The sequence below is a fragment of the Pristiophorus japonicus genome, chromosome 15 (genome assembly GCF_044704955.1).
Source record: "Pristiophorus japonicus isolate sPriJap1 chromosome 15, sPriJap1.hap1, whole genome shotgun sequence".
Lineage (NCBI taxonomy): Eukaryota > Metazoa > Chordata > Chondrichthyes > Pristiophoridae > Pristiophorus > Pristiophorus japonicus.
The window spans coordinates 111397619-111422441 of NC_091991.1; the positions used below are offsets into that span (position 1 = coordinate 111397619).

General features: G+C 43.4%; 1 protein-coding gene across 1 annotated transcript; it reads right to left on the bottom strand.

The window, feature by feature from the left end:
* Nucleotides 1-532: 532 nt before the first annotated feature.
* On the bottom strand, nt 533-24399 carry kdelr2b (KDEL endoplasmic reticulum protein retention receptor 2b). Its single transcript, XM_070900787.1, has 5 exons — nt 24139-24399; nt 7899-7999; nt 7030-7188; nt 3641-3893; nt 533-1506 (listed from the first exon to the last, which is right to left on the bottom strand). The coding sequence occupies exons 1-5, from the start codon at nt 24227-24229 to the stop codon at nt 1472-1474; spliced, it is 639 nt and encodes a 212-aa protein (XP_070756888.1). The 5' UTR covers nt 24230-24399; the 3' UTR covers nt 533-1471.
* Between the last annotated feature and the right edge of the window lie 424 nt (nt 24400-24823).

Here is a 24823-nt window from a genome sequence, read left to right on the forward strand (position 1 = left end):
ACAAGAGAACACTTATAAACGTGACCTTGTTTTCTCTCATCTCAGGTTGTACTAAAAAAGTAGCTGGCCTAGATTAGTCAACCCCCAAAACGGGCACAAGGAAATGGGACAAGGAAATTAATTGACTTTTCTCAAAGCAAGAATATAGTCAAGTGATAAAAATCAAGTTCATATGCTTTCAAAATAGGATCCCTGGATCTTGCAGGTCTGCAGTCATTCGATCTCAGTATTTTAATTGGTTCATTAACATACAATTTGTATCGCTGTATATTGAAGCTATTCTGCATTCGCAATGCTTTCCTTTGGGTAGACAACAGTCTTGACGGTAGGAGTGGGCACAAAGTCAGGACCACTTGCCCATCAATAATTGAAGGTATTCCAATACTTGCAGCCTTCCATGTACATGGGTGACCGGGGAGGGGGGGGGTCTCAAAACCACTGCTTATTCAAAGAAAACATTTTAGAGTAGCACCTCACTATGAAAACTACATTATGAAAAGCACACAAGTGACATGCTAGAACACACAAGCAGAACCGTTTTCCATAAAACGTTTATTGGGGCAGTATCACAAGATATCATGCAACAGCTCAGTGTAAAAAAAACACTACAAGATAAACCTCCTAATGTTTCAAAAGAAATAAGAGTGGTAGCTGAGGCCAACGATTCTGAAAGTGATTTGTTCAACAAAAAAAAAATCCCAAGATTAAACTCAAAGTCATATGGTCCCTTGAATACTTAACATTACACTGTCCAAACCACTTTCCAGTCAGTAATATGCACATCTAATGTAGTTAGATTTCTGTGATCTTTATTCTTCGTGTTCTACATATGTCAAAGGGACAGAACACATGCATTCCATCTGAAGGTGGTTTAACCACTGATTGAATGAAGGAAACCCTGTCTGCGAGACAACAAGGCATATTGCATCATATCAGCCTCAAGACAATTCTAGTGTTTTGGTGAGAGGGGGGAAAGAATGAATTAGGTTCAAAAAATTTGGCAAGTTCAAATAAATACAGCAAGTGGTTGAAAAATACAGGACAGTTTTATGTCAGATACCGTGTTACAAGTAAATTAACTGGGTCAGTAATTTTCAAAATTAGTTTTAAACAATTTGCACCTAATCTTTGCAAACAGCTCAACAGGAAATAAATTCAGCATTTCCAATCTAAGCTGCCAAGCTTTTTTTAAACCACTGCAAATAATTCATCCTTTCAGTATATATTTCTTTGTAGAAAATATATTTTTACATTGTAATAAAAAAAGGCAAGATGCATAAAACAGAAAACTGATGTTTGTGGTCCATTATACTACAGAACAGCTGTTGACATTAAGTTTAAATGCAATTCTTAGTGTGTTCCTTGCTCTCTGTCTCAGGCATCTTACACTCTTGGTAAGTTTTCTGTTGTGTGGTAATGCTTCGTCTGTCTGGATACGACCAACGACAGATGTTCAGATGATCTTTGGCACTTAAGCTGGTAAACTCAGCTTCTTTCCTTTGAGAACTAAAGGGAGAACATTTGGAGAGAAAGTCAATAAAAGACCCACTCGAAAGTTTCTTATTTTAATAGAGACATTTGTAAAAAAAAAAACACTTGCACTTGTATAGAACCTCAAATATCCCAAACCACTTCACATGAAATGAATTACTTCAATGTGGAATAATTGATGCCATTGCAACAACTATAAAGCACTCAGCAAAATCAGACAGCTGAGCATTGGCTGAGGGAGGAATAGTGACCACGGCACAAGGAAAACTCCCTCCTTTGAATAGTGCTACAGTATCTCAAACATCAGCCTGAAGCATCACCAAACCAACCCTTGGGTTAACATCTCATTGGAATGATGCCACCACTGCCTATGCAAGACTTCCTCAGTGTTGCACTGGAATGCCATCCTAGGTGTGGGGCTTGAACTAGCTGCTGATTAAACTTGGGTTTACACTTTTCACTCTCCCCAAGCCAATGAAATTAACATTTCTGTCACAACATGCAACATTAAGGTAACTTTTTAAAACCCCAGCCCAAAACTCTAAGGATAGATAAAGTTACGCATTGGCAACAGAGGATATTCTATTCTGCTTCTTACACCATCCTAAACATACCCATTTGGCTGTGATCTGTCTCAGCTTTCTGGTTAATGTGGTTCTGCATAATTGCAAATGATGCTTTCAACGTATCAAATTTGTAAAACAATTAGTTGGTGCATTTTTGCAAGTGCATGAATTGTAAAATGATCACAGCTATTGTAATCTTGATGAGTAATGACTGTCTTTTGCAGATAATCGCAAATGGAATACTATTAAGATGCATCTGGCAGTGTGAATAGCTCGGGGGCACAGTAGATACAAAGTTGTAAACTACAAAAAATGTACATCATGGGGTTTTTGCTAGCACCCTCTCACACCCTCCCAACCCTCATTTTCTTTAACTGCTTAGGAGACATTTCTACATAGTATACAAGAACAGGGAGGTTATGTATAAAACACCAGTTAGGCCACAGCTAGAGTACTGCGTGCAGTTCTGGTCACCACAATTCTGGAAAGATGTGATTGTACTAGAGAGGGTACAGAGGAGATTTACGAGGAAGTTGCCTGGACTGGAGAATTTTAGCGATGAGGAAAGATCGGATAGGCTGGGTTTGTTTTCTTTGGAACAGATGAGGCTGAGGGGCGACCTTAAAATTATGAGGCCTAGAGTGGATAGGACAGACCTATTTCCCTTAGCAGAGGGGGTCAATAAACAGGGGGCATAGATCTAAAGTAATTGGTAGGAGGTTTAGAGGGGATTTGAGGGTGGTGGGGGTCTGGAACTTATTGCCTGAAAGTGTGATAGTGGCAGAAACCCTCACCACATTTAAAAAGTACCTGGATGTGCACCTGAAGTGCCGTATCCTACAGGGCTACGGACCAAGAGCTGGAAAGTGGGATTAGGCTGGATAGCACTTTGTTGGCCGGCACGGACACGATGGGCTGAAATGGTCTCCTTCTGTGCTGTAAATAGGACATGCTGACTCCAGGTGAGAGCAGCTGAGTAAGCACATAAAAGGCGAGCGACCCCAGGACAGCGTGGTGGCCCCGACCTGCGAGGAAACACCAGCGGCAGGTCGAGGGCATAAATGACGCGCGGCGAGCGGCCCCTGGACAGCGTGGCAACATACCACTTCAACGTACAGCGCAAGCTGGTGCAGGAGAGCGACGGCAGTGAAAAGAGCAACTGGTTTGGATGTCACCATAACCCAGATTGGTGATTGGAGAGTAGGAAGTACAGCAGGAGCGGCGAGGTTGGGGAACAGGAGCGGCCGAGAGATTGAAAAGTGATGTGATCGGGGCCCAGGAGAGCAGGTCTCCAGTCGTCTTGGTTAACCCTTGCCACTGGACCAAGACCAAGTTCTGTCAAGCCCGTGTGGTGGCTGGTGTGCAACAGCCACCACACGTTAAAAAAAATCCACACACAGGCATCTTCCACCTTTCAATATGCAGTTCAGGATCTGGAATATTAGGTCCTTCATTGAAACGCCTGTGAACTCATTAAACACATCCCTTTTTGGTGTGGAAGCAAGTCATTCTCGATTCGAGGGACCGCCCAAGAAGAAATTTCTATGATTCTATGAGTAAAATGCAAACCGTCGATTCCTCACCTTTTGTGACATACAAATAGAAAAAGTCGCAGTAGAGGACAGTCTGAACCACGCCAGCTACAATAGCAATGAGGTCAAAGAAACCCTCAAAGTAATAGCGCCAGATCCAGTTGATAAGGTACAAGGCACGATACATGCCGAGAAAGAAAAGGTAATGAGTCGTGATGGTCTCTGCTTCACCCGTCTTACTGATCATGAAGAGCTGGGGCAGGATTGCAACTGACTCCAAGTAAATCGAGAATGTCCACAGGATCTGGAAGAGATAGTTTCGATCAGATTTTTGCTTTTAACCTCATTCCGGCTACAATTGTTTTCCAGCAAACAGAGTTTATACACTTTCATCATCCAACTGCTTTGACTTAATTCAATCTCACGTTGCACATTTCAGTATTAAAAACAAAGAATGCGACACTAAGTTTACTTTAAAAAAATAAGTTTGGTTCTAAATGTTCCATCCTGCGATGCATAGAAAGTCCAATAAATTCAACAAGTCTCTTCCTCCCACATCCCCCTCCCTCCAAAAATCCCTCACTGCAATCAGTCACCATCCCAATCATTATTGCATACTCACCGTACTTCACCATTGGAGATCAGCTGAACAGCAGGTAAACATTGGAATTTCACAAATTATAAAGCCAGATGACAATGGTGGGCAATAGTCCAAAAATATTAACTTACTTCTGCCAAAAGAAATCCTAAAGGCTTTACCGAAACTCTATAAACTATGACCTGTACTGGGAAAATGGCTTTATTTTTGAAGTTCAGACATTGAAGGAGCATAAAAGGTGCATTAAAATGCTGAGTGTTGATAGGGTGGTGGATAGATTCACAAGTAGCCTTCAAAAGGAAATTGGACAAATACTTGGAGAAAAAAAATCACAGGGAATTGGGGAAAGAGCAGGGGAATGGGACTAATTGGATTGCTCTTCGAAAGAACTGGCGCAGATTCGATGGGCCGATTGACCTCCTTTCTTTGTTGTACTATTCTATGATTCTATAAATAGTATTCTAACTGAAGAGCAAGACTCTGAAATCAGACATCTTTATCGGGATACAAGGCAGGTACAGTTTTAGAAGAACAAACATAATAAGGAGCAGGAGTAGGCCATTTGACCCCTCGAGCCTGCTCCGCCATTCAATAAGATCATGGCTGATCTGATCTTGGACTCAACTCCACTTCCCTGCCCTCTCCCCAGAACCCTTGATTCCCTCATCATTCAAAAAACTCTGAATATATTTAAGGTGGAGATAGACAATGACCCAGTTTCCACAGCTCTCTGGGATAGAGAATTCCAAAGATTCACGACCTTCATAAGAAATTCTTCCTCATTTCCGTTTTAAATGGGCAACATCTTATTCTGAAACTATGCTTCCAAATTCAATTTAATACCATCCTTTACTTCCTTAATTAGCCACGGATGGTTCATCCTTCTCTTAAGAGTCTGTCTTTCTCACTGGAATGCATCTTTGCTGAGAGTTATGAAATATTGCCTTAAATGTTTGCCACTGCTTATCTACTTTCTTACTCTTTAATCTATTCACTTTAGCCAACTCTGCCTTCATACCTTTGTAATTGACTTTATTTAAGTTCAGGACACTAGTTTGAGACCTAGCTTTCTCACCTTCAAACTGAATTTGAAATTCTACCATGCTATCATCACACGTCCCAAGAGGATCCTTCACTACAAGATTAATTAATCCAGACTCATTATATATTACCAGATCTAAAATAGTCTGCTTTCTGGTTGGTTCCACAATGTATTGTTCTAAGAAACCATCCTGCATACAGTCAATGAACTCTTCCTCAAGGCTACCTTTGCCAATTTGATTTGTCCAATCAATAAAGTAAAATCAGCCATGATTATTGCCATACCTTTCTTACAAGCCTCCATTATTTCTTGATTTATACTGTCCTACAGTGTAGCTACTGTTAGGGGGCCTGTAGACCACTCCCATCAGTGACTTCTTTCCCTTATTATTTCTTATCTCTACCCAAACTGATTCTACATCTTGATCTTCTGAGCCAATGTAATTTCTCACTACTGCACTGATCTCATCCTTTATTAACAGATACCCCACCTCCTTTTCCTTTATGCCTATTCTTCAAAAATGGCAAATACCCCTGAATATTCAGTTCCCAGCCTTGGCCATCTTACAACCAAGTCTCTGTAATGGCTATCAGATCATACCCATTTATTTCTATTTGTGCCGTCAACTCATCTATCTCGTTACAATGCTGCCTGCATTCAGATAGAGCTTTTAATTTTGTCTTTTTACCTTTTTCCCTACTGACCCCACTTTCTGACGCACTCTTGTGTATACACTGTCCCTTGCTGTCACACCCTGGTTATCATTACCCCTATTGCTACACTGCACTATTGCCCTACCTACAGCCCTAGTTATTCGATTCGCCAGGACACTGGTCCCAGCCTGATCAAGTGAAGCCCGTCCCAAAGGAACAGCTCCATTTGTCAACTGGCAACAAAAAGTTGTCTTTAAAAATCAAGTGGGTCCTTCAGGGAAGGGAAGCTTGTGTCGCTGGCAAGGTCGGCATTTATTGCCCATCCCTAGTTACCTTGAAAAGCTGGTGGTGAGCCTTTTTTTGTGTAGTGGCTTGATGCAACTCAATGGCTTGCTAGGCCACTTCAGAGGGCAGTTAAACGCTAACCACATTGGCGTGGGACTGGAGTCACGTATAGGCCAGACCAGCTAAGTCCCGAAAGGACACTACTGTCCCTTGCTTATGGTATTCTGTACCACATATCACTTGCTGATTAAGTGTTAGGACAGAGGACCTGCACGAACAGACTTAAATCAGCACTCGAGTCTGATATTAGGTGGTGCCTCAAGAAAGGGGTAGTAGCTTAAAAGCAATGCTAGCTCCTCTACACCACACTATGGGCTGCACTATCAGAGAGAGAAGTCAAGCAGAGGCTCGGAGCTTACTAACGAGGAGGAAAAACAAAAATCTTATTTCCTCTGAGCTGCTTTTATACATCTGCCTGAAAGGTGTTGGAGATAGACTCAATCGTGGCTTTCAAAAGGGAATTGGATAAGTACCCGAAGGAAAAAAAATTGCAGGGCTACAGGGAAAGGAACTAGCTGAAGTGCTCTTGCAGAGAGCAGACATGGGCTCAACAGGCCGAATGGCCTCCTTCTGTGCTGTAATAATTTTATGATTCTAAGGCCTCTACGATAGAATATCGACAGAACCTTCCAATCCAACTCCTCAGTTGGGATAGATATGTGGAGACAATTGGAGCAGAAAACAGAGGACAAACAAAATCCCAACTGCCTGAATTCAATTGATTTTAGCTTAAAAACAGAAGTTAACAATGTTTTCAGAAACAGCTTAGAAATCACCTGAATTCAAGTTAAAAAGTATTTACCTCCATCAGAGAGAAGTCATGATTGACCAGGAAAGACAATCCACCTACAGGGACGACCAGAAATTCCACACGGAACGTATCATGGTTTCCATCATAGGTGGCCTTAAACTTAAAGTAGATCAGGTAGACTGTGGTAATGGAGCAGACAATGTAGATAATCTGTTTAAAAAATAAGCCAGGGATCAATACCAACAATGGATCAATAGTAAAAATCCTGGTCTACAACAAGCAAATTAAAGTGGTTGTGAAAGTTTACGTTGTATGCACAAAAGCTTACGAACATTGGCAGTTTTAATTCTTCTTTTAACAAGAATTCAGAAAGCGCACTGATATTATAAAACCAAACTCAATACAGCTGTCTCTGCAGCTTTCAAACTTGCAATTCAATTTACTTTTGGTACAAATTTATCAATTCGGACAGGGGTTTCCAAACTTTTATTTTTGAGAGCCACACAGGTAAATAGGGGAGGAGGCACATAAAGGTTAAATCCATGGTCTTAGCCATATACATATATCCCAAGCTGCCATCACAGCAGGTGTAGTTTAGGATTTATCTAAAACAGATAACTCTTAAAGGAAAAAAACACATCTGAAACTTCGGGATCATGAAATTTGAACAGGAAAAGACAGCGTATAATACAAGCACAAATAAATGAGTTTTCTGGGCTCAGTGGTTGAGTGGAATGAGATGGACACCCAAATCAGGACATGGACAGTATACACAATATTCTTTTGCGGGGGGGAGGGGGAATGAGATGATGAAAATCTGTATAAAGAACTCCACTCTACAACATTGCAGATGGGTAATTCTAGATATTGGGCTCCTGGAAATATATGAACCATCATTTGGTCCACTGCCTTAAACTTACCTTCATGGAACTGTTGTAGAAAGAGATGAAAATCGTGAACAGATCCAAGTATCGAGTGACAAAGACCATTGCAAACAGAATCTGACTCTTCCCAGAGATACCTAAGGAAAAAACATCAACTTAAAAACAGGACGCAAAAATGCACTCCAAAAAAATTTCAAATGCTACTTCTTAGAGTTTCATCTTGACAAAACGACGGAAATAAAATAAATGTATGCATAGATTATGAAATGCTCTTTAAGGGTTGCTTTCTCAGGATCGCAACTTTGTATAAATAGGGATTCCTACTGAATCAGTTTGCCAGTTGACCTTGCAAGACCTGCTGTCCAAAATGTCCTATATTGCACTGAATACTGGGATCAGAATTGCTAGTTTAAAACTGACACGGTCCATCTACTTCGCCTTCTACCATCACAGTAGTCGCAATGTACAATAAAGGAGTTGTTGACTAATCATGGCAATCAATCTCATCAATTGGTCTACAACAGGCCCAAATGTGAGTCAGTGAAACCGCTAGTGGTGGAAACCATAGATCCAATGATACCCGTTCCTCCCAAGCATGCTACACTTAACTACGTCATGTCTCAAATTACTCACACACTATCGCAAAATTGTTTCTGAAAGAAATCTATTTAATTGAATGAAAATATCTGCTTCCACCGTCTCCCTCGGGAGCCTGTTCCATAAATTTACCACTCGCTCACAAACAATGTTTCCGCAGATTATTGCTCCTCATAATCCAATCGTTCCATCCTCTTAATCATTCTGCTTGCTCATTTCAATATCCTTTCAGCAGCCACAATATACTTGTACTGGAACGACCAGAACTGTACATAGCATTCTAAATGCACACAGTGGCGAGATTCTCACTATATCGGTTCAATATTTACCCTTTAATACATCCCAACATCTGCTTTGCTTACTGCCACGGAACACTGTTGCAATAGCTTCAATTCATTGTCAATCAGGACTCCCAAGATCTTTCATTTTCCATTCACATTTTCTTTCTATTTAAGCAATGGACCCTTTCTGGATTTTGCATTTCTCTACACTGAATTTTATCTGCCACCTGTCTGGTTTATGGAACCATACCTAGCACCTTCAGGAGAGAAAGGGAGTTTAGGGGGGGGGGGGGGGGGAAACCAGCAAAAATGAATCTAAAAGCAGTGGTCATTTTTTTATTCTAAGAGAGAATTTGATACATAAGACAATCCATTTTTAGACTGGTCACGGGGTTATGCAAAACATTAAAATGCCAAAGGTCCAAAGGTGGACTGTCATAGAACACCGATGCTCAGAGCCAAGTGGCTGAGTTCCTGAGCTGAGTCAGTGGGAGATTATGGTCTCCTTGCAGCCAGCTACAGGGGGATTGATGGCAGCCTGGGAGCAGGCAATGCGCGTGCACACACAAATAGAAACGTACCTACTGCCTGCAGTTCCAAAGGCATTGGTTTGACTTTTTTTTAAAGCCAGGAGCAGATTACAGACTTTGGCAAACCCTGCATGTCGGAGTACAGGAGATTTAAAGATAAATATAGTATATACAATGAAAAAAAACTGCATTAGAACACACTGTAGACCAATGTACAATGACAAAAATAACTGAAAAAACTGAAGCTACTTCCCCGGGGTTAACCAATCGTAGACAACGTTTTAAATAAAGCTCTGTGCACGCTTAAACAGAATTCAAGATTATTAGAACTTCACCTGAGGAAGAAGTGAACGTAGCACGTATCTGGAACAGCACTTGTCAGCTATCCAGAAAATAAACTCTCCTCAAAATAAAATCTGCAGCGGGCATATTTGCTAGCTCCCAGATGGGTATAAACATTCAAGAGAACTGCATTTCTACGAAAAGAGTGGCTTCTTATTTCAGGAGTGATTTCTGTTCTGTATCTTTCTTCAACTGCACTGCAATGCCCAACATCTGTATTTTGCAAGCAATCAATATATGTAGTTGGAAACCCATATGATTTGAAAGCCACACCAGTGAAACAAGACAAAGACTGCTTTGTGATTTCATACAACTAGGCACAAATGTTGTGGGTCATTTCATAAGCTCTCACACTGCAACCAGAATCGCTGAACAGTGGTCTGTGCCCCCGTGCGTGCCCCCGCGTGTACGTGTAAAAAAAAAACAGCATTAAAATAACCATCCCCAGACATGGAAAGTGAAATCCATCATAATAAAGTTAAACTTTAGTACAGGATTCACAATGTGGCTGCCTTCACTGCGACAGCTTCAAGTAATTTCACACAAAAATATGCTCCATGCTAAACTTTCTTTTAAAACTGGGGGGTGGGTGGGAGAAATGCTAAATATGTTGAAAATACCTATCATAGGATAAGAGAACGACACAAGTTGCAATGCTTTGGTTCTTTATTCTGCAATGTATGCACAAGATTTAAATAAAGAACTGGACCAAGATTAATTTATAAGGATCCTTATTTGGCTTGCTCACCACCAGAGATATTTAGTGATTCTCCCCCCTCTCCTTTTTTTGGCTCCCCCCACAAACCAATTTCAAGTCCCCCTCACTGACAATCCGAGACAATCGTTTTATTGATTTTTTTTTGAAGTCCAATACGGTACAGTTAGAGGCAACTGTAACAAGAGGACGCGTTACATAGATTTGACACTGGCAGGCATCAGAAGCAGAGACTTAGAATTGTGCAGAGATACTAACACACAAGCATTGATTGCCCAGTCAAGCTGAAGTCCCAGTAGCTAGCAGTTATTCCTATGCTCTTTGAAATTACTTTTTCATCATCCCACTTGCACTCTGTTTGAGAAGGAAGTCAGCTTTCATTAAGTTTTCCTTGCGTTATTTCTTCTCACATTAGAATGAGCTAAATTCAGACTATATTCTGTCACTTCATTGCCACAGGTTTATCAGGAAACTAATGTCGACTGGAAAAAAGGTGCAAATATCTAAATATTTGAGGGAGTCATTAACCAGCATTTAAGTGTCGTGTTTTGATCAGCACCTAACCCAACTCTCAAATTAAAGGAATGAATCACAGAAATTGACACTTTAACCAACCCCAAAGAAAGAAAACGAGGAAAAAAAAAGAGAAAGCATTCACATAGCACATTTCACAACTTCAGGACATCCTGAAGCACTTCAACTCTACATTTGCCTGGATGAGGGCAGCTCCAACAACACAAGAAGCTCAACACCATCCATGACAAAGCAGCCCACTGGATTGGCACCCCATCCACCACCTTCAACATTCACTCTCCTCCACCACCGGCACGCCGTGGCTGCAGTGTGTACCATCTACAAGATGCACTGCAGCAACTTGCCAAGGCTTCTTCGGCAGCATCTCCTAAACCTGTGATCTCTACCACCTAGAAGGACAAGGGCAGCAGGCACATGGGAACATCTGCAAGTTCCCCTCCCAAGTCACACACCATCCTGACTTGGAAATATATCGGCCATTCCTTCATCGTCACTGGGTCAAAATCCAGGAAGTCCCTCCCCAACAGCACTGTGGGAGTACCTTCACCACACGGACTGTAACGGTTCAAGAAGGTGGCTCACCACCAGCTTTTCAAGGGCAATTAGGGATGGCCAATAAATGCTGGCCTTGCCAGCGACACCCACATCATGAACAAATAAAAAAATGCCAAGATACTTTGACGTGTAGTTACTGTTGTAATGTAGGGAAATGCAGCCGCCAATTTGAACACAACACGCTCCCACAAACAACAATGAGATAATGACCAGAGAATCTGTTGTAGTGATGTTGGTTGAGGGATAAATATTGGCCAGGACACCGGGGAAAACGCCCCTGCTCCTCTTCGGAATAGTATCTTTTACATCCACCTGAGGGGGCAGATGGGGCATTGGTGTTAACATCCTATCCGAAAGATGGCACATCCGACAGTGCAGCGCTCCCCGGTGCTCTGGTCTCTGGAATGGGGCTTGAACCCACAACTTTCCAACTCAGATGAGTGTGCTGCCACTGAGCCAAAGCTGACACTGTGAAAGTTTAATGACCAACAGTAATGCCTTAAGTCTATCTACAAACAGTTATGGTAAGACAACTCAAACAGCAATTCAAAAGTAACAAAGCACAGCCATAACTTACTCCAAACCCACTGCCATGAAAAATGCTCCCTCCAGCATACAGCCACTGCATCTTAGTCACTTCACAAGAATTTGATGAACAAACTCCTGTCAAATTGTCACTTGGCTTATTTTGAACATCGGTACGGAACAGTACAGAACAAATCACATTACTGATGCTACGCTTTAACATTGTAATTGTGCAAACCAACTTGGGCAATGGTCACAATTAAACATTTTGCAAATAATGTTCAGGCTGCATATCCAATTGGGGAACAATTTTTCCCTCCCCAGCCCTGTTGAACTTTGCATTTTGGAACCCATACCGCAGAAAACAGTATTTAGACAACAATCCAGATCTGCAGTTTGGACCCGAAACCAAACCGTATTGAGTCCGGAACTGCTCTGCAGCAACGCTAAAGATGGCACTTAAATGTACCTGTAGAAATCTCAACATGTTAGGTCGAGTGACATCATACTTTGTAGAACTAGAAGTTAATTGCCAGAACTTTGTTTCCATACCTGTATTAGTCTTATGCTACACGTCATCTAAACCTGTCTAACTTTGCACAGCAGGAAGCCACCCCGCCCTCTTCCCAAAGGTCCTACGCAGAATTGTATGTTTAACTCAACTTGCATCACACCAGGTGCAAGGAAAACTCCAGTCGAGTACAGTGTAAAGGTTCTTAAAGGAGTCAATGGACTGTTTGATATCGGGGCAGAAGTACAATTCTAGTGATTTGTTGAATTTGACAAATACAGGTGATACAATGTTTCTAATAAAAATACAATGTTTCTAATAAAACAGTTACACATGGAGCAGCAACACTGTCATTCCACTAACACCTGCCATTTTGGACATTCCCAAGCAGAGTGTCTAACCTCGATTGCGTGAACAGCTCATGGCAGTGAAATCGTACCTTGTTTATATTTTCCAACTGGAATCCACACTGTCATTAACTACTGGTTGTGTGTGGAACAAAAACACAATACCAACATGTTTAAAAATGAGGTAAAGAAGGAGTAAGTTATTGACAGCTCTTTGAGGAACAAGCAGGAGGTCCAGACGCTGGGAAAGTCACATATCAAATGACAGTGAATTTCAGGGTGCAATGAAGGAATCTGCAATTCAGATCGACCATGATCCCCAACAATGCAGCTCCATGGCTCGGAGAATAGTCCTTGGAAGGCCATTAAACCATAAGACTATATCCCCTCTTTCCGTTTCCTGTCAAACAAAATTTAGTGCTTTGAGCCAACTGCTAAATGCAAAGTACATAATTTATTATAAACTGAATAGACTAATTAAAAATGGAGGGACATGATTACAATTAATGTGGAATTTCAGTCCCAATCCGAACCATGTCTTTAAATTATAAGATTATGTTTAGGAACTGGGCACTTGCTTTACATTTTCACAGCCAGTTTTAAGCGTGAAATACATAAGCCACTGCAGAGGAGAGCCAGAACTTTCCTATTCAATTAGACAGGACATTCTTGCCATCCAAATTCATTGTTTGCAGAACTCATTAAGAGGTACTTCAATTGTGAACCATATAGCACAATGGTTAGCTTTGCTCTGCACAATGGTTAGAGACAAAAGAAATTTGTAGTCAGGTGACAAACTGATACCTTTTACATAACATAATAAATAGCAGGAGTAGGGCATTTGGCCCCTCGAGCCTGCTCCACCATTTAATAAGATCATGGCTGATCTGATCACGGACTCAGCTCCACTTCCTTGCCCGCTCCCCATAATCCTTGATTCACTTATCACTCAAAAACCTACCTATCTCCACCTTAAATATATTCATTGACCCAGCCTCCACAGTCTTCTGGGGCAGAGAATTCCACAGATTTACAACCCGAGAGAAGAAACTCCTCCTCATCTCAGTTTTAAATGGGCAACGCCTTACTCTGAGACTATGTCCCCTATTTTAGTTTCCCGAGTGGAAATATCCTCTCTGCATCCACCTTGTCTAGCCCCCTCATTATCCTATGTTTCGATAAGATCACCTCTCATTCTTCTGAATGAGTATAGGCCCAATCTACTTCATAAATCAGCCCCCTCTTCTCCAGAATCAACCTAGTGAACCTTCTCTGAACAGCCTCCAATGCAAGTATATCCTTCCTTAAATACGTAGACCAAAACTGTATGCAGTACACTAAGTGAGGCCTCACCATTACAGTTGCAGCAGGACTTCTCTGCTTTTATACTCCAACCCTCTTGCAATAAAGGCCAACATTCATTTGCCTTCCTGATTACCTGCATGCTAACTTTTTGTGTTTCATGCACAAGGATCCCCAGGTCCCTCTGTACTGCAGCACTTTGTAATTTTTCTCAATTTAAATTACAATTTGCTTTTCTATTTTTCCCATATTATACTCCATCTGCCAATTTTTTGCCCACTCACTTAGCCTGTCTATATCCCTTTGCAGATTCTGTGTCCTCCTCACAATTGCTTTCCCACCCATCTTTGTATCAGCAAACTTGGCTACATTACATCCCTTCATCCAAGTTAATATAGATTGATAGATTGTAAATAGTTGAGGCCCCAGCACCAATCCCTGCGGCACCCCACTAGTTACTGTTTGCCAACCGGAAAATGATCCATTTATCCCGACTCTCTGTTTTCTGTTAGTTATCTATGCTAATATATTACCCCCAACCCCGTGAACTTTTATCTTGTGCAGTAACCTTTTATGTGGCACCTTATCGAATGCCTTCTGGAAATCCAAATACACCACATCCACTGGTTCCCCCTTATCCATCCTGCTTGTTACATCCTCAAAGAACTCCAGCAAATTTGTCAAACACGATTTCCCCTTCATAAAACCATATTGACTCTGCTTGATTGAATCATGCTTTTCCAAATGTCCCACTATTGCTTCCTTAATAATGGACTGCAGCATTTTTCCAACGACAAGATGTTAGGCTAACTGATGTATAGTTTCCTGCTTTTTGTCTGCCTCTTTTTTTTTAAAAAATAGGGGCATTACATTTGCGGCTTTCCAAACCGCTGGGACCTCTGCAGAATCCGGGGAATTTTGGTAGATTACAACCAATACATCCACTATCTTTGCAGCCAGTGCTTTTAAGACCCTCGATGCAAGCCATCATATCCAGCAGATTTGTCCACCTTTAGTCCCATTATTTTACCGAGTACTACTACTACTTCTTTCTTACTATTGGGATGTTTTTAAATGTCTTCTACTGTGAAGACCGAGACAAAATATTTGTTCAACGTTTCTGCCATTTCCCTGTTCCCCATTATTAATGCCCCACTCTCATCCTCTGAGGGACCAACATTTTCTTTAGCCACTGTTTTCCTTTTTATGTACTTGTAGAAATTTTTACTATCTGTTTTTATATTTTGTGCTAGCTCTTTCCCCCCCCCCCCCCCCCCCCCCCCAGTCGTTCTTTGCTGGCTTTTAAGTTTCCCAATCCTCTGGCCTCCCACACCGTATGCTCTTGTTTTCAATTTGATATCATCCCTTATTTCCTTAGTCACGGGTGGTTATCCCCTCTGTCTTTTCTTCTCATTGGGATATATTTTTGTTGTTTTATAAAATCTCTCCTTAAATGTCTGCCACTGCTCATCAACCATCCCACACTTATTTTCCCAGTCCACTTTAGCCAACTCTGCCTTCATACCTTTTTAGTCTCCTTTATTTAAGCTGGGGACACTGGTTTGAGTTCCAACTTTCTCACCCTCCAACTGAATTTGAAATTCAATCATGCTATGGTCACTCATTCCTAGAGGAGCCTTTACTAGATCATTTATTAATCCTGGCTCATTATATAGTACCAGATCTAAGATAGCCTGCTCCCTGGTTGGTTCCGCAATGTACTGTTCAAGGAAACTATCCCGGATACACTATGAACTCTTCCTCAAGGCTATCCTGGCCAATTTGCTTTGTCCAATCAATATGAAGGTTAAAATCGCCCATGATTATTGCCGTTCCTTTTTTACAAGCCTCCATTTCTTGATTTATACTCCGTAGCTACTGTTAGATTATGCCCACCAGCGACTTTTCCCCCTTATTATTCCTATCTTCACCCAAATTGATTCAACATCTTGGATCTTCTGAGCCAATATCATTTTTCACTAACTCACTGATCTCATCCTTTATTAACAGAGTTACCCCACCTCCTTTTCCTTTCTGTCTCTTCCGAATTGTCAAATATCTCTGAATACTTAGTTCCCAGCCTTGGTATCCTTGCAGCCACATCTCTGTAATGGCTATCAGATCATACCCATTTGTATCGATTTGTGCCGTCAACTCATCTATTTTGTTCCAAATGATGTGTGCATTCAGATAGAGCTTTTAAATGTTTTTTTTAAAAACCAATTTTTTTCCTGCTTTGACCTGACTTTGATACTTATGTACATTCTGTCCCTTCCTGGCACGCTCTTGTTTTTATTTCCCCCAGTGCTAACCTGCTCTACTGCCTTCTCAAATTTCTGCTCACCTGAACCCTCCCCACACTAATTCGTTTAAAGCCCTCTCTACAGCCCTAGTTATTCGATTCGCCAAAAACCCAGTCCCAGCACGGTTTAAGTGGAGCCTGTCATAATGGAACAGCTCCCTCTTAGCCCAGTACTGATGCCAGTGTCCCATGAACCAAAACCAACCCATTTCTCCCACACCTGTCTTTGAGCCACGTGTTTAACTCTGATCTTATTTACCCTATGCAAATTTGCTCGTGGCTCAGGTAGTAATTCAGAGATTTAGGTGGACACTAACATTTCAGAACTGCAAATATTCAGTATCTTTAATGCCACTAGATAACTAAAAGTAATGCACATTTTGGGGTAAAATAGAAAGCACTTTACTCTGGAGCTGGCGGAGTTTAAAGCAGACAGTGGCTGCCTGAAATCCGAAGAGTTACAATCCCTAACCTTGATGTGCACAAAAAGAGACATATTTGCTTCTCATAGAAAACAGCATTGCTAGGGGACGAAAGGATGGTGTGCAACATTACAATAATGATGCCCGAGATCTCTCTATTGTCGGATAGTTATATGATGCATTGAAGCGGGCTGATTTTTGACAATTTGCATGCTTTATGTGGAGCATTCTACAGTTCAAGGGAACTGCGCATTACTTTCATTGTTTCCAGAAGACTTTCATCCTATTATCCAATTTCCACCTTTCCCTCACCTCCACATGGTCTATCTCCTACTCTTCCCTTCCTCGACTGTCAGCGGCCTATCCCCAGAAATGGAGACAAACATTCAATCATATCATAGGCAGTCCCTCGAAATCGAGGAAGACTTGCTTCCACTCAGTTCTCAGGTTACTATACAGTCCAATATGGGAATTACAGTCTCTGTCACAGGTGGGACAGACAGTGGTTGAAGGAAAGGGCAAGGGGGAAGTCTGGTTTGTTGCACGCTCCTTCCGTTGTCTGCGCTTGTTTTCTGCATGCTCTGCGACGAGACTCGAGGTGCTCAGCGCCCTCTCGGATGCTCCTCCTCCACTTAGGGCGGTCTTTGGCCAGGGACTCCAAGGTGCCGGTGGGCGTGTTGCACTTTATCGAGGCGGCTTTGAGGGCACCCTTGAAACGTTTGCTCTGCCCACCTGGGGCTCGCTTGCCGTGTAGGAGTTCCGAGTAGAGCACTTGCTTTGGGAGTGTCGTGTCGGGCATGGGGACAATGTAGCCCGCCCAATGAAGCAGGTCGAGTGTGGTCAGCGCTTCAATGCTGGGGATGTTGGCACGACTATCCTCCCAATGGATTTGCAGGATCTTGGAGACAGCACTGGTGGTACTTCCCCAGCATTTTGAGGTGTCTACTGTATATGGTCCATGCCTCAGCCATATAGGAGGGTGGGTATCACTACTGCCCTGTAGACCATAAGCTTGGTGCCAGATTTGAGGTCCTGGTTTTCAAACACTCGCTTCCTCAGGCAACCAAAGGCTGCACTGGCGGTGTTGGAGCTTGTCGGCTATGTCTGCCCTCGATTTCTCTGTCTCCATTTCTGGGAATAGGCCACTGACAAACATTCACTACAGCCCACTGACTCCCACAGCTGCCTCGACTAAACTTCCTTCCATCCCGCTTCCTGTAAGGACTCCATTCCATTCTCCCAGTTTCACCGTCACATCTGCTCGGACAATGTCATCTGCTATAATAGTGCTTCCGATAGGTTTTCCTTTTTCTTCAACCGAGGATTCCCCTCTACGTGGTTGACATGACCCTCGACCGTGTCCATTCTATTTTCTGCACTTCTGCTCTCACCCCTTCCGCTCCCTCCCAGAACCACGACAGGGTTCCCCTTGTCCTCACCTTTCACCCAAACAGCCTCCACGTTCAACAGATCATTCTCCGCCATTTCCGTCACTATCATGATCCTACCACCAAAAACATCTTCCCCTCGCCTTTCAGCATTCCAAAGGGACTGCTCCCTCCACAACACCCTGGTCCACACCTCAATCCCCAGCACCCCCTTCCACGACACCTCCCCGTGCAAGGGCAGGAGATGCAACATGTGCCTTTTACCTCCTCCATTCCCACCTCCAGGGCCCCAAACACTCTTTCCATGTGAAACAGCGATTTACTTGTACGTTTTTCAATTTAGTATATAGGTGCAGCGCCTAAAATCCAGAACCCTCGGGACCGAGGCCACTCCGGATTCCAGGCTTTCGATTTGCTTTCTGACGTCACAAATCCAGATACACCCAAGCCTAGGTTCGGGTATTTCTAGATTTTGGAACATCAGAAGTGGGTGGGGGAAAGAGATTCCCGCCGAGGAGCTGTTCGGGTTGTCCGGCCCCGCCGAGGATGTTGGCGGGCGGGGCCCCGCCAAGGAAGTTGGCGGGCGGGGTGACGAAGAGGCCCCAAGGTAAGGGCAGCGGTGGTGAGGCGAACAGCGGCAGGACCCCGAGGTTGACAGGGCCCAGATTCCGGAACATTTTACGGGTTCCGGACTACCCTGCCACCGATCGGTCGGGAGTCCGGGTTCCCGACGCTGCACCTGTACTGTGTTCGCTGCTCACGATGTGGTCTCCTCTACATTGAGGAGCCCAAATGCAGATTGGGTGACCATTTTGCAAAACACCTCCGTTCAGTCCGTAAGCAAGATCCTGAGCTTCTGGTTGTCTACTTCGCCACCCTCATACTCTTACACTGCTCCAATGAAGTTCAAGGAACAGCACCTCATCTTCCATTTAGGCACTTTACAGCTTTCTGGACTCAACATAAAGTTCAACAATTTTAGACCATAATCTCTGCCCCTATTTTTTTTCTCTTTCCCACAGCAGCTGTTGCTGATTCTGCCATCTCCATTTACACCCCATCTAGACTCATCTTTTGTTTTTTTAAACTTGTTCTATTATCTTCTACTTTTGCCTTGCACCATCATCCCGTTTGTCTCTTAATCTCTTCTGCCTTGCACCCTATCACAGACTTTCCCTTTTGTTCTTTTCTCCCCTACCCCCTTTCCCGACACTTGCTTAAAAGCCTACCACATCTCTAACTTTTTCCAGTTCTGACGAAGGGTTATCGGCCTGAAATGTTAACTCTGTTTCTCTCGCCACAGATGCTGCCTGACCTGCTGAATATTTCCAGCATTTTCTGTTTTTATTTTAGATGCCAGCATCTGCAGCATTTTGCTCTTGACTTTCATCCCAATGCCTCACGGAGCTGGAAGACATAGTAGAAAGCCAGAATCGTGGATTTTATCCAGGATATGTTCTCCAGCTTCAAGGCCCATACAAGGGTGGATGGGATACCGAATCTGGCTCTCCTTCCAATGACAGTGAGTTAAGGTTCTCCAACCTCACTCCTTCCTTGATCAATTATGTGTCAGGTGACATTGTAAGTTAGGACTGGGAGTATCTTCAAATTGTGATGCTGCTTTTTGCAGATGCGCTGGTGGCAGACTCATCTGGTCTACTCCAACCTGTCCCTCAGCACCTCTTAGGGAGAGAAAGCCTTGAGGGGATGCACATCTCTTTGCCAAAGTCCGTTGTACAAAGGCATGGATTAAACAGTTGGTAAAAACTAAGGCGGATACACTGCATTGGACTTGGGCATGCAGACTGGTGACTCATTATAAACAGAACTACATTGGCCCTTTCACCATGCTGAAAGTAGATGCAGCATCCTATAACCAATGGGGAAACTATGAAGCTACGGCATACAAAAAGACAAGCAGTTTCTGCTTAAACTTAAAACTGGCAAAACCACAGTTCAATTTCCAGCCCCTCAAGCTGACTCTCCCTCAAAATGGCAGTGAGTTAAGGTTCTCCACCATCACCCCTTCCTAACAATTATATGTCGGATGACATTGTAAGTTAGGACTGGGAGTATCGGCAAACTACAGACCATTTAGCTCGACATCAGTAGTAAGGAAAATGCGAGAATCTATTATTGAGGATGTGGTAACAGGGCTTTTAGAAAATAATAGGATTGGGCAGAGTCAACACGGATTTATGAAAGGGAAATAGTGTTTGATAAATCTGTTGGTTTTTTGAGGTTGTAACGCTCAAAATAGATAAGGGAGGACCAGTGGATGTGGTGTATATGGATTTTCAGAAGGCATTCGATAAGGTGCCACACAAGAGGTTATTGAATTAGGGCTCATAGAATTGGGAGTAATATACTAGCATGGATTGAGGATTGGTTAACGGATAGAAAACAGTAGGAATAAACGGGTCATTTTCAGGTTGGCAGGCTGTAACTAGTGGGGTGCCGCAACGATCGGTGCTTGGGCCCCAGCTATTCACAATCTATGTCAATGATTTGGATGAGGGGACCAAATGTAATATATCCAAGTTTGCTGCTAATACAAAGCTGGGTGAGAATGTAAGTTGTAAGGAGGATGCAAAGAGACTTCATGGGGATATAGACAGGCTAAGTGAGTGGACAAGAATATGACAAATGGAATATAATGGAGAAATGAAGTTATCCACATTGATAGGAAAAATAGAAAGCAGAGTATTTTTTAAATTGCAAGAGATTGGGAAATGTTGGTGTTCAAAGGGACCTAGGTTTCCTTGTACACGAATCACTGAAAGTTAACATGCAGGTACAGCAAGCAATTAAGAAAGCAAATGGTATGTTGGCCTTTATTACAAGAGGATTTGAGTATAAGAGTAAAGAGTATTTGAGTATAAGAGCAATGGCCCTGGTGAGACCGCACCTGGAGTATTGCGTAGAGTTTTGGTCTCCTTATCTAAGGAAGGATATACTTGCCATTGAGGGACTGCAACGAAGGTTCACCAGACTGATTCCTAGGATGGGGGATGGGGGGGAATTGGTATGAGGAGAGATTGAGCAGACTAGGCCTATATTCGAGTTTAGAACTAGGAACGGTGATCTCATTGAAACATACAAAATTCTTACAGGGCTTGACAAGGTGAATGCAGAGAGGATGTTTCCACTGATGGGGGAGACTAGAACTAGAGGGCATGATCTTAGAGTAAGGGGCTGCCCGTTTAAAACAGAGATGAGGAGAAATTTCTTCTGAGAGTTGTAATGCTGTGGAATTCGCTGCCTCAGAGAGCTGTGGAAGCTGGGATATTGAATAAATTTTAGAAATAGACAGTTTCTTAAACAATAAGGGGATAAGGGGTTATGGGGAGCGGGCGGGGAAATGGAACTGAGTCCATGATCAGATCAGCCATGATCTTATTGAGTGGCGGAGCAGGCTCGAGAGGCCTACTCCTGTTGCTATTTCTTATGTTCTTAAAACCAGGGGTCACAGTCTCAGAATTAGGGGCTGGCTATTTAGGACTGAGATGGAGAAACTTCTTCATTCAGGGTGGTGAATGTTTGGAATTCTCTGCCCGAGGACTGTGGATGCTCAGAGTATATTCAAAGCAGAGATCGATAGATTTTTGGATATTAAGGGAATCAAGGGATATGGGGATAGTGCAGGAAAGTGGAGTTGAAGTCAAAGATCAGCCATGATCTCATTGAATGGCATAGCAGGCACAAGGAGGCAAATGGCCTACTCCGAATTCTTATGTTATCTTCACATTGTGATGCTTCTTTTCAGAATCTGGCCCTCAAAGCCCAGGCTAATGGAGCCTATTTTTTAATCTGGTGGTTTGTCTTGCTTACTTTTGTGGTCATGGTGGTTTGGAAAGGGTTGCGCTTTTTGCTGTCGTCATTGTTGCAATCCTAATCAGAACAGCTAGATTAGTTAGTATCCATAGCATGAAATGGAGGCAAATCAATTGGCACAATCATTTACATATTGCAGAGTAAGACTAAAGCTTGGGTACCCCAGGATACATTAAGTTTGTGTTGTCATTCGAGGATATCACCTATATGCACACACTGTGGCAAACTGTAGAACTCAAGAGTTCCTGGTGGCACATGTTAGATCTCTGAAGAGCAAATGTCTGAGACAGTGGGGGGAATGGAAGGAAAAGCAGAAACGGTGAGCAGGGTTTCTTCAGGGTCCAGTCGGCCCCAATGTGATTTGGCAATCAATGAGATTGGAATAGAATCAATCCTCTGTAGCACACTCAGTAATCATACCCAAGCCTGATGTACTCCAATGTGCTGTGAATGGTGATCACTCAGCCTGGCTCATTGATGGAACCTGGTGGGTCGACCCATCACTGAGGACTGGGATTCTATCCACTTAGCTGCAGATAATCCTGCAAACCAATACTCGAATCAGTCAGATCATCCCAGCTGAATTAGTAGTGAGAAGCTTACTGCAATGGCAGTTGCAGTTTTAGCTAGTTAAACTCCAACAGTAATCATACACAGCCCCAAACCAAGCTCTTCACTTAAGAGCAAGCAGTTACTATACATGGATTTTTCACTATCTTGATCTGGAGACATGCACACATGTCAGTCATCAGTTTACACAGGTATACCTTCTAACACACTTTACTGGATAGCAATCTGGACCAGGAACTCTAGTTGGTTTATTTCCTGTCCTAACTTAAGGGATAACAAAGTAATGTAGTGTTGAATGAAGGCAGAGAGCAGTGCAGAGTCAAATCCAAGAATGGTTTCGCACAATTGCCAGGTAGCGGACACAAGAATTCAGTCAGTTTTGAGTGATGTTCAACCACTGAAAAGCCTCCATACAATTTCTTAAACCTCAGCATCAAATATTAGCGAATCGAATGCATTTTATACGCATGCGTTTAAGTGCTAATAAAAAGGGGGAGGGAAGAGAAACAAAGGATAGGATTTACAAAATGTCTTGTAGTCGCTTATCGTCGCACAATGCCCAAATCAACATCGGCGTGCCGTGCGAAATACTGACCAACATGCACAAAGTCAATAATGCTCTCTTTCAAGGTTCACATAGCTTTTCCTTTGCACAGATCGTATGTTAGAGAATCTCCCCCTCCCTCACCACACCTACAAGCAAGCGGCTGCCACGTCAGAGCAGGACAGGCAAACTGATGCCACACACAATGGAAAGAGAGCAGAAATAAAACACTCGGATTAAACAGCACAAAAGCATTTCGAGCAGTCGCTGAGCATGAACAGTTATTCTGTATTTAAGCGCAAACCCCAGAGTTAAATTCTCTATGCATGCCACGATGAATGCATCGGATATTATTAGGCAAGTCAGAACCCAACAGCGCACAGTGCAAACTTTGCAGAGAAAGTGAAACTTTGAGTTAACTTGCAAAGAAATGACACCTTGCTAAAATAAAATTCAGCTGCAACAATTCACAGTGACAGCAACGGGGCAAAAATAAAAGGACGGCGGCTGCAGAAAATGGAGCTGCTTGCAGTAATGTGGCAGAGAGAGTGACTCCTGACACTGTCGGTCAGCCGGGCTCAGAGGGGCAGTGCACCTGGGACGATAAGGGAGTCAAGGGTTATGGGGAGCGGCGAGTTTAGGCCCAGGTCAGGATATTGAATGGTGGAGCAGGCTCGAGTGGCCAAATGGCCGATTCCCGCTTCTAATTCTCATGTTTTATGTTCTTAGTGCACCGGGGGATGGGGCGTGGGATCCAGCTGTGCACGACTGGAGGGAGGGAGGACCGCTGAGGGACCCGGGGAACTGCAGGCCCCGGCTCCCAGCTCTCCCCCTCTTCCACAGTCTTTATACATGCAATTCTTTTTTATAGTATTATTTAATTTCAACATATTTTTGTGAACTCCCGTCAGCCCGCCTTGCCCCGGGCCCCCGCGACCCTCCCCATAGCAACGGAAAACCCCGGGCGCCGAACCTACCGGCGCACGACCTGGTCTTCCATATCTTCAGCAGCAGGATGATGATGGCCACCAAATGCGAGAAGTCGCCGGTCAGCCGAAAGAGATTCATGGTGGGAGGGCGGGCGAGCGAGCGCCTGTGCGTGTGGTCGAGTGTGTGAGAGACTGAGAGAGATCCGGAGCCGTCCGATACCCGAGCTCCGAGCGCTCCTCCTTCCGACTGCCGTCCCCGTCAAAATGGCGGCGGCGACGTGGCCCGGGGACGTGGCCAGCCGCGCGGTAACCCCGCCCCCTCCTCCTCGCCACGCGCCGCATCCTGGGATAGGCGCAACGTCATCGCCTGCTCCTCACCCAATTTCCCCCACCTCCCGGACAGAGACCCCCCACCCCTCATGAAAGCCACACCCCTCTCTCCTGGAGAAAGACACGCCCCTTCCCTACCGCAAAAAGCCTCGATACCCTCCCGCCCTTAAAGAAATACTTGCATTTATATAGCGCCTTTCATAGAAACATAAAAAATAGGTGCAGGAGCAGGCCATTCAGTCCTTGGAGCCTGCACCATCATTCAATATGAACATGGCTGATCATGTAACTTCAGTACCCCTTTCCTGCTTTCTCTCCATACCCCTTGATCCCTTTAGCCATAAGGGCCACATCTAACTTCCTTTTGAATATATCTAACGAACTGGTCTCAACAACTCTCTAC